This window comes from Hylobates moloch, unplaced genomic scaffold, assembly GCF_009828535.3.
Source record: "Hylobates moloch isolate HMO894 unplaced genomic scaffold, HMol_V3 SCAFFOLD_23, whole genome shotgun sequence".
Classification (NCBI taxonomy): domain Eukaryota; kingdom Metazoa; phylum Chordata; class Mammalia; order Primates; family Hylobatidae; genus Hylobates; species Hylobates moloch.
The window spans coordinates 12050254-12065950 of record NW_026652298.1 but is presented as its reverse complement, the minus strand read 5'-3'; the positions used below and the strand labels follow the sequence as shown (position 1 = coordinate 12065950).

At 35.8% G+C, this 15697-nt stretch overlaps 1 protein-coding gene across 8 annotated transcripts in view; it reads right to left on the bottom strand.

Moving 5' to 3' along the window:
• Positions 1-15697, bottom strand: part of IPO11 (importin 11) — a 229996-nt gene that overhangs the window by 116015 nt on the left and 98284 nt on the right. For all 8 annotated transcript variants that reach the window (XM_032145222.2, XM_032145224.2, XM_032145223.2 and 5 more), the window contains exons 17-20: positions 8893-8926; positions 8695-8735; positions 7215-7331; positions 1016-1129 (exon numbers count right to left, since the gene is read on the bottom strand). In XM_032145222.2, coding sequence (XP_032001113.1) covers positions 1016-1129; positions 7215-7331; positions 8695-8735; positions 8893-8926 — 306 coding nt within the window. The remainder of the gene's footprint in view (positions 1-1015; positions 1130-7214; positions 7332-8694; positions 8736-8892; positions 8927-15697) is intronic.

Genomic DNA, 15697 nt, shown 5'->3' with positions numbered 1-15697 from the left:
GGAGGCTGAGACAGGAGACTTGCTTGAACCCAGGAGACGGAGGTTGCAGTGAGCCAAGATCGCACCACTGTGCTCCAGCCTGGGTGACAGAGTGAGACTCCGTCTCAAAAAGGAAAAAAAAAAAAAGAAAGCATTTATGGAAAGAATGAGTTCATGTTCAAAAAAGTATCAAAGCTTCTGAGAAAAGTTTCTGGTTTTTTCTAAATTAATTTTAGAAAGCATTTATGGAAAGAATGAGTTCATGTTCAAAAAAGTATCAAAGCTTCTGAGAAAAGTTTCTGGTTTTTTCTAAACTAATTTTAGAAAGCTTTAGAGCAGTACTTCTGAATTTAGGGGGTACTTCTGATTTCTCCCCCACTGGAAAATTTCTCAAATTTGTGGGTGAAGTCAGTAAAATCACTTGAGCATCCCCACACATATATTCTAACTCACGGCCTTGAGCTCTTCCCTATCCATACTCTCACCAGACTACGATTCACTGTAACAGTTCAAGTAAGAACTATAGTCCAGCTCTAAGTTTCAGGTTCCTCTCTACCTGCTACCACATCCCAACACCTCAAACGTCAAAATGTATGAAATCCAATTCACTTGTCTCCCCTCAAAAGCAACTCACCTGGTTTCCTGCCTTACCAAGTTATAATAGGGAATTTTTTTATTTTAAATCAAGAAAAAAGAGTGAAAACATAAAGTATGCTTAAGCAGAAAAGCCCCAACCACCAAGGAAACTGCACGCATGGTGCCATGGACTGCATGAACCATGAGTCTATCATCACTGGAGACGACATCTTCTTTAAAAAGTGAATAATATTTTTCACATCCTCAAAAAAATGTCCAAAATAAGCATGCAAAAGTTGTTTTTAAATCTGTTTAGATCACACGTGGAAAAAAAAAATAAAAGATATGTGAAGTTTTTCACTACCATTAACATAAATCACATAAAAACAATTTTTAAATGTTTAAAAGAATTTTTTAAAAAACCACTGAACTAAAAAAGCTCTGTGGAGAAGTGACTTACCTGAACAAGATGAATAAGTGTCGTCAAAATAGCACATCTCAACATATTGTGTTCTTCACTCTGCTTCCAAAGGAGGGGCAAATATTGTACCAAACATCCCACATATGGTCGTATCTATTACAATATAAGTAGAGGAAACAACAAAATTTTATTAGTAAAGAAGGCAATTTACTTTGAAAAACAATGAGAGTACTATTAAGTCCCAGGCAGCACATATTTAATATTTATTAGATGTAATGTATTAAGCTTATGCCCTTAAGAAATAAAATTAGACATTATATAAAAGCCCAGGGCTCTATAGTAAATATTTTTAAATAATTTTAAACAAATATCAAGTGCACTGAATGAAACAAAATTTATGAATATAAAAAAACATTCTTTAGAGGTTAACAGAAAATGCTGTTATATCTTGCTTCTTTTTCAGTAAAACAGCTTACCAAATTGGAAATTATACTATTGTTTTTTTAAAAGTCAGCATTTATTCATTCATTCTACAAATATCTTCCAAGTTTCAGGCCCTGAACACAAGGCACTGGACAGAAAAGGATACACAGACAGCCAGACAATCCCTTACAATGAAAAAGGGGAAGTGCAATGATGAAGGTGTATACAAGGTATGGTGGAAACACAAGAGAAAAAAAACATTTTCAAAGGATAAAATTGCTAAGCTCACTATGGATTAAGTTAATCAGATTTTAAATTTTACCCTGAAGCACAGCTCAGTCTGACAGTAGTTTCTTGAAAAAGAAAATGGATCTACAGTGATGCTGGACAGCGTTTCAGCTCCAGTATTTGAGATTGCTATAAGCTTAGTATTACAGTATTTGAAATTGCTCTAAGAGTATCCTTGGGGATGAAATAAAAACACTAGACCTTCATAGCTTCACTACTATCTACTTGAATATCTGGATTAAAATTTAAAATGTTCCCAGAAAGGGTGAGTTTCTTTATTCTGCTAGTAAAATATTCTAAAAGGGTAGCCAAACAACTATAGAATTTGCTCCCCTCTCCTGTGGTGGAAGTGTTGGTGGGGAATGCAGAAAAATAAGAAGTTAAATATTTGCACAAACATCTCAGTAAGATATAAGTGAATAAATATTAAGATACGTATTACCTTATTTTAACATATTTATCATGTAATACCTTATTTTCAAAATTTGATTATAATATTATTTCTGGAACATGTACTCAATATTGCTAAGTGTTCTATCTCAAAGATCACGCCAATTAGCTCATAAAAGCAGGCCAATTAATAAGTAAAAACAGATTTCAAAGTATCGAACTTATTCATACTCAACTAAAAATAAGTATATGACAACACAATCTACTGGTAAGGAAAATGAGGTAGTTTTGGTTTTAAATACAGAGGAAACTTTCCTAGAAATTGCAGAAAAGAAATATATACTATAAATTACAAATGGGGTAATAAAACCAAAGTACCCAGTTACATTTAAAAGCCATAAAATATTTATATTCCAATCTTGGCTGTCATTAGAATATACAATGTTCTAAATTAAAATTAATGCTATAAAAACAATATTTCAAAAATCAATCATAGAGGCCGGGCGCAGTGGTTCACGCCTGTAATCCCAGCACTTTGGGAGGCCAAGGAGGGCAGATCGCTTGAGGTCAGGAGTTCAAAACCAGCCTGGCCAACATGGTGAAACCCCGTCTCTACTAAAAATACAAAAATTAGCCGGGCATGGTGGCACGCACCCGTAATCCCAGCTACTCCTGCTAAGGCAGGAGAATCACTTGAATCTGGGAGGTGGAGGCTGCAGTGAGCCAAGACAGCCTCACTGCACTCTAGCTTGGGTGACAAAGCAAGACTTCATTTCAAAAAACAAAAACAAAAAAATCAATCACAGAGTGCTGTGAAAGATATAAAAGGAAGGAGAAAAAGACTGGGCATTAAAAATAACAGAACAGGGACATGAGAGCCAAACATATTCCAGTGGGGTGGGAGGCTAGCTATATGGGGCAACTAAGGAAATCTGAATACTGACTTGATATTAGATAATAGTATTGCATCAGTGTTAAGTTTCCTGAGTCTAATCATGGTTATGATAATGTAGGAAATGGAGCATATATCTCTTAAGAAGGTGAGGTCTAATATTCTGGAGAGTATCACATGATGTCTGCAACTAAAACTGAAATAGTTTTACAACAACAATCTGTATATGTGGATAGATAAAAAGAAAGCAAATGTGGTAAAATATTAGTAAGTGATGAAACTTACTAATGAAGTGAAGGATATATAAGTGTTGATCTATTTTATAACTTTTTTGTAGATTTGAGATTTTTCAATGAAAAGAGGTGAAAGAAAAAATACTGTCCATATAAAATTCTGAATAAGATTATAATACGAGGGTTTTAAGGGAAGGATAATTTCAATTATTTGCATAACATTTTAAAAATCACATAGAACTAAGAAAGTTTTTGCAGTCATTAGGGAAATGCAAGTCAAAAACCACAATGAGATAACACCTCATGCCTGTCAGGGTGGCTATTATAAAACAAAAATAAAAGATAACACAAGTGTTGGCAACGGTGTGGAGAAACTGGTACGTTTGTACACTGTTGCTAGGAATGTAAAATGTTACAGCCACTATGGAAAGTAGCATTGAGCTTCCAAAAAAAATGAAAACTGGAACTATCATATCACCCAGCAATCCCATTTCTGGGCATCTAGTCAAAAGAACTGAAATCAGGATCCCAAAGAAATTGTTAGCACTACCATGTTTATTGTAGCACTATTCACAATAGCCAACATGTGGAAGCAGCCTAAATGTCCATCAACAGATGAATGGATAAAGAACATGTGGTATTACACACACAATTGCATATATACACCAATTCTACTTATACGAGGTATCTAAAATAGTCTAATTCATAGAATCAAAGAGTGGAATGGTGGTTGCCAGGGACTAAGGGGAAGGGTAAATAAGTTACTAATCAACAGGCATAAAAGTTTCAGGTAAACAAGATGAATAAGTTTTAGGGTTCTGCTATAGAATGTTGTACCAAAAGTCAACAATAATGTATTCTACACTTACAATTTTGTTAAGAGGACGGATCTCATGTTAAGTGTTCTTACCAAAGAATTTGGGGTGTGGGGGAAGCAATTTGAATATTATAGCCTTATGAGTTAACTCATATATAGGGAAAGCTCCACTTAAATTCATATCACTGAAAACATGAAAATCAAATAGGTGACAAGCTAACAAATGTTTTAATGAGGGCTCTATCATTGGGGTTAAAAAAATTACTCTAAGTCCCTAAGGACACCTCATCTTTTAGATAAAATTTTCAACAGAGTATTTTGTATTTCACAGAGTCCCTTTAATTTTGTTCTTTCACTTCAGAAATGCACAGGCCCAAAGACCACCTGATACCACCCCGATGATTACATATTTATTTTGACTACATATTTGTAAGACCTCTGCACTAGAAAAGTTAATTGTAGGTTTTCTACTACTGTATCAAAAAGTAAAGACAATATTCAAATAATTGTATATTATGGTACAAAGATGGTGACTTTACTGAAACTTCAACATTAAACTGTATGTGTCAGAAAGCACTATTGTATCCAGCTTCATCCATGTCCCTGCAAAGGACATGAACTCGTCCTTCTTTATGGCTGTGTAGTATTCCAGGGTGTATATGTGCCACATTTTCTTAATCCATGTCTATCGTTACCATCATTCTCAGCAAACTATCAAAAGGACAGAAAACCAAACACCGCATGTTCTCACTCATAGGTGGGAGTTGAACAATGAGAACACATGGACACAGGGCGGGGAACATCTCACACTGGGGCCTGTGGGGGGCAGCTGGTGCAGAGCTGGGGGAGGGATAGCATTAGGAGAAATACCTAATGTAACTGTCAACATGATGGGTGCAGCTAAACAACATGGCACATGTATACCTATGTAACAAACCTGCACTTTGTGAAAGAAAGAAAGAAAGAAAGAGAGAGAGAGAAAGAAAGGGAGGAAGGGAGGAAGAAAGAAGAAAGAAGAAAGAAGAAAGAAGGAAGAAGGAAGACGGAAGACGAAGGAAGAAAGAAGAAGAAGAAAGCACTATTGTAAGATGGCTCAAAATGTTTGCTGCCTAATATCAAAAAGATAATTCTGGCAGGCTGCAGTGGCTCTCATCTGTAATCCCAGCACTTTGGAAGGCCAAGGCGGGTGGATCCCTGGAGCCCAGGAGTTTGAGACCAGCCCAGTCAAAACGGCGAAACCGCATCTCTACTAAAAATACAAAAAAAAAATTAGCCAGGCATGGTGGCACGCCTGTAATCCAAGCTACTACTCAGGAGGCTGAGGACAAGAAATCACTTGAACCCAGGAGACTGGGGAGGAGGGTACAGTCAGCTGAGATGAGCCACTGCCCTCCAGCCTGGGTGACAGAGCAAGACTTCGTCTCAAAAAAGAAAATTTGTTAACATTTTTAAAAAGTTTGCTGCCTCATGGACAAACGTCAAATTTGGCATATTAAAGAGAGTTAAGGGATATATCCAACAATGATAAAAATGATAGGGTTGATCAGAGGTTAAGGTAGAAAAAAAAAGAATCAGACAACTGAAAATATTTTTTTAACCATTTCCTATTTAGTATGAGTTTTGAAAAACAAAAGCTATATTGAATAACTATATCTTATTGTTACTTTCTGATGATATAGGCATGTAAGCTGCTTAGGTTATTTGTGTTCCGAAAGATGAGTGTAGACAGAAACACAAAAGCATTTTTAAATTTACTAAGCCAAAAGAATAATAAACTTTGGAGAAAAAGTTTTAATTCCAAGTTTGGCAAGACAAAGGTAAGAAGATCCATTTCTATTTTAAAAAAAAAGTTTTAATTAAGAAATTTCCATCTGCCACATATTTCTAAATAAAATTACAGAAAATAGCCAAATCTTGTTTTTATAATCAACTTTTTAAACCATTTATTGCAACTTTATAGTACTCTGAAGCATTTTGGAGATGTGAAATAATTTTATGCTCACGAAATCCTATGTTAGGTGAGTTCAGAATTATCATTACCATTTTATACATGAGGACACAAGGTTAAAGACTTTGCCCAAACTAAATAGCAGAGGCAAGGACTTAAAATGAGTTCTTAAAACAGTTGCAGTGAACTCTGTGTGACCAAACTCTCTCAATGTTGTTGAAAAAAACACCATCAAATGAATTAATGTGATTAATGTACTAAGAATCATGCAAGATATTACTACTTTTAGACACCAGTACCCAGATCTGTTTCAAATGATTAACAGTGACTCAACCCTACCACGGGAGTCGCATTATGCTTAAAGTACTGGCAGTGCCATTAAAATATGTGAACTTTGAAAAGCTCCTTCAAGTCTCAAATTGTTTGAGACAATAAATTCTAACTCCTCTACCTCAAGTTTTTTGTGAGAACTAAATGAGAAATATATGCAAAGCATGTAGCACATATGTCAGTATGTTGTCATTACTCAATAAGTAATAGCTATTCTCATCAACTTCTTTAGAATTAATAAATCTGCTCAAGGTGTCACAATTCACCAACAGCAGATCCAAGAGTAAACTCTTAAGTCTGTGAAATCCAAATCAATTATCTTTCCTAATACAATGCAAGTCACAGATTTGCTTCAGTGCTTTCCAAACAAGGATATGCAATGGTAAACTAGAATATAGGAAGTCACAACGATAATTATAGTGTGGTTTTCCGGATTAACAATTTTCCACAAAGATTCAGAGTGACGGGGAAGCTGAATAACCGAACTGTTAAGAACTTTACACCTCATTTTTACATTAAGCCAAATGTAAATATAATGCAGACCAGACTGCAAAAAATACTTAACTTTTAAGGTAAAAATAACAGACTTCCCAGAAGTCTTGCTGATGGACACTTGTGGCTATGCCCTCAAACACACTGAATTTTACATCAGCTGGATCTTCTAAAATATGTAGAATTCTGCTTTATAAACACCTCTACATTGTTGATCCAATTTTTTTTAGTATTTTAATTTTCTCATTTTCAAAAAATCGAATATAAATGTCAATTTTGAATAATACAGAACTGAAACCACAATCTATAAGTTAGAAGCATTTCAATTAATGTTTTAACTCTTAAACAATGTAGTCAAGGATATTAATGAATTCTACATATTCTACCCACCCCTCATTTATTTTCATGGTTTACAATATAATTACCTGCATGTTGACTCTTTCAATCACACAAGAAAGGACATGCAAAACGTGCATCTTTGTGTCACATTCTGTAACTTGCTGCAGTAACTGAAAAAGTAGTGTGAACATGGTTTCCAAATACTGCAGGTAAAAAGAAACAAAAAAGGTTTAGAACAGAAATGAAAGACCTCTACATTCATACAAACAGAAGTAAGAAATAAATCATGGGGGGTGGGGGGGGCGGGGACAGCTTTAGGAGATATACCTAATGCTAAATGACGAGCTAATGGGTGCAGGAAATCAACATGGCACATGGATACATATGTAACAAACCTGCACATTGTGCACATGTACCCTAAAACCTAAAGTATAATAAAATATAACTGTTTTCTTTCTTCAGTGCTGCTGAATGTGTCCTTCAAAATTAATCATCTACAAATAAAATATTTTAAAGAATTTGTCTAATTGTGTTAACTAAACTATTAACAGTGCCTTGTCACTGTTCTTCCATGTATGTCTGCTGCCAATCACGAAATGTTTTGTTTTGCAAGACCTACTCATTACAGCAAAAAGACGTTAATTATTGCACTCACATACCAGCTATCTGATGTAACCCTTAATATATATTGCATGGAGATATACATTTTTATAGATATAACTTGTTATTCTAAAAATGTCAGAATAGTTCTTATTAGGAAATCAAAAACAAATACCCTAGGTCTGGCTGTGAACTCTTACATTATGAAAATTACATTAGAAACTAACAAATCACACTTACATAAAGCAAGAATTTGTTCTTTCAGATATATGGCTCATTTTAGCACATACTTCTACAACACATTTCTTTCATCCAAAAATGTCTGGTGATTATTTTATTAAAGCAAGATCACTGCTTTACAAGCTTCCCTATCTATCCCCCTCACCAAAAGAAGTACATTTTATCACGTAACTTTCTTCTCACCCAGTCCTCTTAAGAACAAATATTAACACCCCAATGTTACTGATATGTTTAACAAGTGCTTACTGAGTACCAGTTATGGCAAAACACCATGTTAGGTGCTAGGGGTTGAGTAAAGAGTAAAAAGATGAGTAGAACTTGGTATTCTGCTCATCGAGTAATTTACAGTCTAACGTGTAGGACAGGATAAAGATATACACACGCAAATAACACAGAGAAATAACCTAAGGAGCAAAAGTAACAGACACACATAAAATGAAGATACTAGATGTTTTTCAATTTTGAAAAAAAGTTTGGCAACCAACTTCAACACAGATGACAAAATTGCTAAACAAAAGTAAGCAGAATATAAGTGAACTGTTACCAATAAAAGTTACCAAAACAGTTTACAAATAAAAATTATGTCCTCCAAAATAATCCAATACAGCATACTTTTAAATTCAACTTTAATAAGTAACACACAGATAATTTCATGTATAAAATAGTATTCAAAGACATAAGCAGAAATTGTTTTTTAAAAAAATACCTGGAAATGTATATTCTTACCGGTAGAAACTGATCTGTTCTAAATTCAAAATCATCAACAGGTGAAGAACAGTTAAGGAATATTGAGAATATATAAGTTTTATCAAAATAAATCTGTATCTAAAACAAGTACACATAAATTAATTTCACAAAATAAATAATAATTAAAAGTGTTACAGTTCTTTGCAATGAAGCATTTTTAAATTTTCAGAAGGATATTTAACTTCAAAGTTGTAGCTGTTTCAATACGGACCTAAAAGAAAGTATATCATGAGTTTTTAATTATTTTAGAATGACTAAACATCATTAATATGAAACAAAAAATTTTATTCCAAATCACTTTCTGTAGTCTTATTATTATTAGAGTCACAGACCATGTGAATATTCAGAAATAAAAGGATACTTTCCTTATCCAAAGCAAGGAATAAAAAGAAAAGGTAAAGTAGCATTTATTCCTATTCTTCTCAGTTTCCCATAATTTACTTAACAAGCCTTTAATCCAGTGAGTCTTTCCAGGAAGGAAAATAATTTGCCGTAAAGTATGTGGAGAGCATAGGATTGATGAAGAAGGAAGCAGGAAACCAGGGTGGGGTTGGGCAAATTGGAGGATGTGTAAGTCTAAGGTGCAAAAGGAGACAAGGAAGGAAGGAGATGGGGAGGAGAAAGAACACAAGCAAATTTCCACCTGTAACCTCAATTACAGTAAATCTTTGAAATATCCCCAAAATAATGTGAGATTTGCTAAATCCCACAGTTCACAAATACAGAAAGGTTTACATATGCTCCTGACCTCCTAAATCATATTTTCCATGTGTACCAGCATGTTACCTGGGCAAATCATATTACAATATAATCTCATTCTCTTTCAAGTATTACCTCAGACTTAATCGGGTAAAATTGGCATGGACTAAGATATTCATAGTTTCCACATAAAGTAACATGAGCTCAAGACATGACTAAATTCTATATTTCAATCTGCGAGATAATATATCTAAAACTTTTATTTCCCAGCTGAGAACAATTACTTTCTTAGATGTTACACTATAGCAACTGTTTTTTTCTTTCCAGTCATTTTTCAAAAAGTAAGCGTTTAAAACATTTTACAGGAGCTTCTGAGGTCTTGAGATGCAATTAGGCACCTTCACCAAATGTTAAATACTCTACTGCCAAATCCGCAGATTCTAAGAGTCTACAGTGCAGATGTTTTTTCACCTGCTTTTTCCTTTTATTCACTGTCTCTAAAGGCAATGTGAACATTTCCAGATTTTTAACAGATTTAACAAATTTGCTGCCACTTGATCTGCCACAAAATGACCTCATGAAAAGACAGTATGGTTAGGTATTGCATCAAAAACTATTCAATGAGGAACTGTCATCGGCACTGTGTTAGCTGCTATAGAAAAAGCTGAGTAAGCCATGCCCATACAGATCTTACAATCTGGGGAGGAGGGGAATAGATTTTAAACAATTACTGATAAAAATGGCTAACTTGAAAACATAAGCACAAGACAATCCCCTTGAGGACATGGACTACATGTAAACATCTTTAAGTTCCCAGCATTTAGTACTGAGTGAATATACAAGTACAATATTAACAATTCACAGAGACCAAAACATGAAAGCCCCTCAAAAAAGAAACAAGAAATCAAGGCTAGGCACAGTGGTTCATGCCTATAATCCCAGCACTTTGGGAGGCTGAGGCAGGTGGATCACTTAAGGCCAGGGGTTCGAGACCAGGCTGGCCAACATGGTGAAACCCCATCTCTACTAAAAAAAAAATACAAAACTTAGTTGGGCATAAATCTCAGCTACTCAGGAGACTGAGGCACCAGGATTGCTTGAACCTGGGAGGCAAGGGTTGCAGTAAGCTGATTGTGCCACTGCACTCCAGCCTGGGCAAAAGAGCAAGACTCCAATTTGGAAAAAGGAAGAAAGGAAAGGAAAGGAAAAGAAATCAAACTGTCAGCACACTAACCCTTAATTCTCTCGACTTTCCTCCACGAAAGGGCCATTTATTCTAGAGACACACTCAACCCCAAGCCATAACATTTATGCAAATAAGTATATGAAACAAGATACCTGAAGAAAACAATGTGTTTTCCTTCCTAAAAAAGGGAAGTCAGTGTAGTAGTGTGTGCAGAGAAAAAGGTGAAATGAATTAAGATGAACTGCCTGCATTCCAGTTTGATTGCAAGAACAGAAAGCTATATCACAAGGGAAAATAAAAAAACACAGACTTTTAAGGAAAGTTAAAGAGCATTTTAAATGATGACAAATAAACGTAAGAAAAACAGTCGGCTCTTGCTGAGCTTTAAAAGAAATAAGAGGTACTTACCACAAAGAAATGCAATGAATATGGCAGCAACTCAAGCAATGGGGGGACAACATCGAAACTTGAGTTTATAGAATGAAGACTTGCGGAGTGTGCTAGAAGACTGGTAGAAAAGTCTAACACATTTCTACTGTGAGTCTACCCTACACCAGCTGAAACCTCAGAAAATTCATGAAAAGATAACAGGCAATTCCAAATTGGGAGAGTAAGTGCCATCAAGACATAAGAAACATTGGAAAGATCCCCCAAAGCATGAGAGAAACAGGGAAATGAATGAGAAGAAAATGCAGGTCAACAGTACTTCCAAATACTGCTACAAAGGTAAGCAGAGCCAGAAACTTCCGTGCAGATGTCACAATGAATGCGCCTTATCAAGACACTTAGGTGGACTTAGACTAGCCTAATGCCTGACCACTTTTACATCCTGCCCATAGCAGTGAAGGCAGTCCACAGACTAAAACAGTGAGCATGGTGTTGGGGCCAGAAAGAAATGGCAGTATCTCAGGGACTTAAGACCACCAGGAAAATGTAAATAAGGTAGACACAAAATAATAATATGCTAAGGAGAAATAAAATAATGAGTTCATAATTCAATTATTTAAAAAGCTATCCTCATTCTTGGGTTCTTTCCTATCCCTATTCCTAATTCTTTCAATAAGCATTTTCTACAACTTGACTCCATGCCAGGCACAAGAAATACTAATATAAATGATATTATCCTATCATTAGTACCACTGAATTATACAATCTGGTATCATCCTTCTGAAATGTCATATCAATAAGTTTCCTAAAAGGATAAAAAGCATCTTTGATTTATTCATCTCCTCCTGAATCAAGGACCAGAGATAAAATAAAAATAAATAAATTAATTCATCTCCTTTCAAGAAAAAAATTCTCAAGATCATTTTCATGTATAATTGATAGACATGTCAATTATAAACTCAAAACGGACTGTAGGAAACTTAGTAGACTAAGGTTTCCTTTCTTCTTGGTTTTAGATAGGTCTAATATTTTGATGTCTCAAACACAGATTATATTTCCTTCGGAATTTATATTTGATGAATATCATTGAATTCAGAATTCATTCTAGGATCTTTCAAAACACAGACTAGTTGAGAGATTAAGATCTGTAGCAGTGTTTTTGAGATACAAAGGACAGGTAAATAGAAAAAAAATAGAAAGGGTACAAAAGAAAAATTGACAAAACTGAAAGAACTATAAAACGCACAAGAGTGGAAAGACAGAAGAGTTTCAAAGCACCTGTAATACCTCTGCCCAGATCCCAGCTGTACTTCCCACAGTAAATACAGGCTATGCTACAGTCTTCTCCATACCACGGAAAGTACTTCATTAAACTCCACCTAGTAACTTTCCATTTTAGAAAATTCAATACAATTATGCATCACATAATAATGTATTAAACAACAGATTACATTTACAAAGGCAGTCTCGTAAGATTATAACTGAGTTGAAAATTCTCATCACGTAGTGATGTCATGGCTGTCACATCACATTACCTATGCATTTGCAGTGATGCTAGTGTAAAGAAATCTACTGCACAGCCAGTAGTATAAAAGTACAGCACAGACATGGCCTGGTGCAGTTGCTCACACCTGTAATCCCAGTACTTTGGGAGGTCACGAAGGGAGAATTGCTTGAGGCTCAAAGTTTGAGAGCAGCCTGGGCAACATAGAGAGATCCCACTCTACAAAAAAAATCAAAGAATTAGGAAGGCCTGGTAACATGCATTTGTAGTCCCAGGTAATGGGGAAGTTGAGGTGGGAGGATCACTTGAGCCCAGGAATTCAAGGCTGCAGTAAGCTATGATCACGCTGCTGTACTCCAGCCTGGGTGACACAGCAAGACCCTCTCTCTTTATAAAACAAAAGTATAGTACATACAATTATGTTCAGTAGTATACAATACTTAATAATGAAAATAAGCAACTACATTACTGGCTTATGTATATGTTATACTATACTATTTTATTGTTACTTTAGAATATACTCCTCTACCAATTAAAAAAAAAAGTTAACTGTAAAACTGCCTCAGGCAGGTCCTTCAGTAGGTATGACAAGAGAAGGCATTTTTTGTTGTGTTTTTTTTTTTTTGAAAGAGTCTCACTCTGTCACCCAGGCTGGAACTGCAGTGGCATGATCATGGCTCACAGCAGCCTTGACCTCTTAGGCTCAAGCAATCCCACCTCAGCCTCCTGAGTAGCTGGGACTATAGGCACATGCCACCATGTCTGGCTAATTTTTGTATTTTTTGTGGAGACAGGGTTTCACCATGTTGCCCAAACTGGTCTTGAATTCCTGGGCTCAAGCAATTTACCCACCTTGGCCTTCCAAAGTGCTTGGATTATAGGCGTGAGCTACCACACCCAGCTCAGAAGAAGGCATTGTTATCATAGGAGATGACAGCCGCATGTGTGTTAACACCCCAGAAGACCTTCTAGTGGGACAAGATGTGGAGGTGGAAGACAATGATATTGATGATCCTAACCCTGCGTAGGCCTAGGCTAATGTGTTTGTGTCTTTGATTTAGATTTTAAGAAAAATTACTAGAAGTGGAAAAAACTGTAAAATAAAAAAAGCTTACAGAATAAGGATATAACAAAAGAAAATATTTTCGCACAGATACACAATGTATGTGCATTTTAAGCTAAGTGCTATTACAAAGGAGTCAAGAACTTAAAAAAATTTTTAAAGTAAAGAAGCTTACAGGAGGCAGAGCTTGCAGTGAGCCGAGATTGCGCCTCTGCACTCCAGCCTGGGTGACAGACTGAGACTCCGTCTCAAAAAAAAAAAAAAAAAAAAAAAAAGTTACAGTAAGATGTGGTTAATTTATTGTTGAAGAAAGAATATTTCCCAATATATTTAGTGTAGCCTAAGTGTACAATGATTATGAAGTCTACAGTGGTATACAGTGATTTTCTAGACTTTCACATTCACTAATCACTCATTCACTAATCACTCATTCACTGCCTCATCCAGAGCAACTTCCAAGCCTGCAAGCGCTATTCAAGTTAAGCGCCCTATAGAGGTGTAAGATTTTTTATCTTTTATACTATGTTCTTACTGTACCTTTTCTGTTTAGATACACAAATACTTACCATCGTGTTACAACTGCCTAAAGTATTTAGTAGAGTAACATGCTACACTGGTTTGTACCCACAGCCTAGATAGCCTCTACTATCTCGGATTGTGTAAAAGCACACTCTATGATGTCCCCACAATGAGGAAATCACCTAAGGATGCATTTCTCAGAATATACCCGTCATGAAACAGCACATGACCATACGTTTATGCTGGCTGGTGGTCAACGAGCCCATGAAGACGGCCATTTCTTTGCTTCACAAGCAACCACACCACACCCTCAAACTACACGCTTTCTGATTATAGCACAGTTTATATCTTACATAGGCTTTCACAAAAGTGAAAGATTATACTAATGCTGAATTTCTAGTAATTTACTGCTTGTTTTACTGAAAGTTGAATAATCTAAGTAAAACTTTCTAAAAATCTTTTTTCTTTTGAGATGGAATCTTGCTTGCTCTGTTGCTCAGGCTGGAGTATGGTGGTTTGATCTCGGCTCACTGCAACCTCCACCTGCCAGATTCAGGCAATTCTCCTGCTTCAGCCTCCTGAGTAGCTGGGACTACAGGTGCCCACCACCAGGCCCAGCTAATTTTTGTATCTTTAGTGGAGATGGGGTTTCCCCATGTTGGCCAGGCTCAGGTGATTCACCCACTTTGGCTTCTCAAAGTGCTGAGATTACAGGCGTGAGCCACCACGCCCAGCCAAAACGTTCTAAAAACTTCCTTTGAATTTCTGAAACTTAAAGACATAATTAGTTCAGAAACCCTACAGCCTAAAGAAGTCCAGTTTATAAACAAAGCATTCTGGTTAAAGAATCATCTGTAGTCCTGGGAAAAGAAGGTTCCTCTAACCTAAAGTTTAGTATTCTAGTTTACAGTGTTGAAATAATGTTCTAAAACCTAAAAGTTGTCACAAGTACTCTATCTCCTAACTAATATGTTATAAAGGGGAAAGGAAGGGAGAGCATACAAGATACTTTTTAGAAGGTGTTTTGGTCTATTGTATAGAATCCACGTCAGCAGTTCTCAAATTATGGCACAAGGAACTATTGATATGCTCCAAAACAGGTAGTCTGTTAACAATGAGTTTAAAAAGGTAGTCAATTAACAGTAAGTACAAACACTGGACCACATGCAAAAAAACACGGCTAATGAAAACAGTATTTAATCTTCCATAAACTATGAAAAATTTGTGGGTATTAAAAGCTACAAGAATGCATTTCCTACCAGCTGTGAAGGCTTACTATAAAGCTGTTGTTTAAGAAACAACAACAACAAAAAAAAACAATATTCAAGTAGAGATACACAAGCAGGCCAGTGAAACGGCCAAATTCCAGAAACAGGTCCACATGTAAACATGGGAGATGACAGAGACAGCCCTATGGACCACTAAGAAAACTATGTATTATTCAATGAATCACTGTAGTGTTGCCATCCTTATTTTTTAAAAAAGAAAGAAACTTACTTACATCACACTCAAAAATAAATTTGAGGCAGAATAAAAAACCAAGAGTGAAGAAAAAGGATTTCTTTCCAGGCCCAGGGGCCAATGCCTGTAATCCCAACACTTTGGGAGGCCAAGGTGGGAAGAC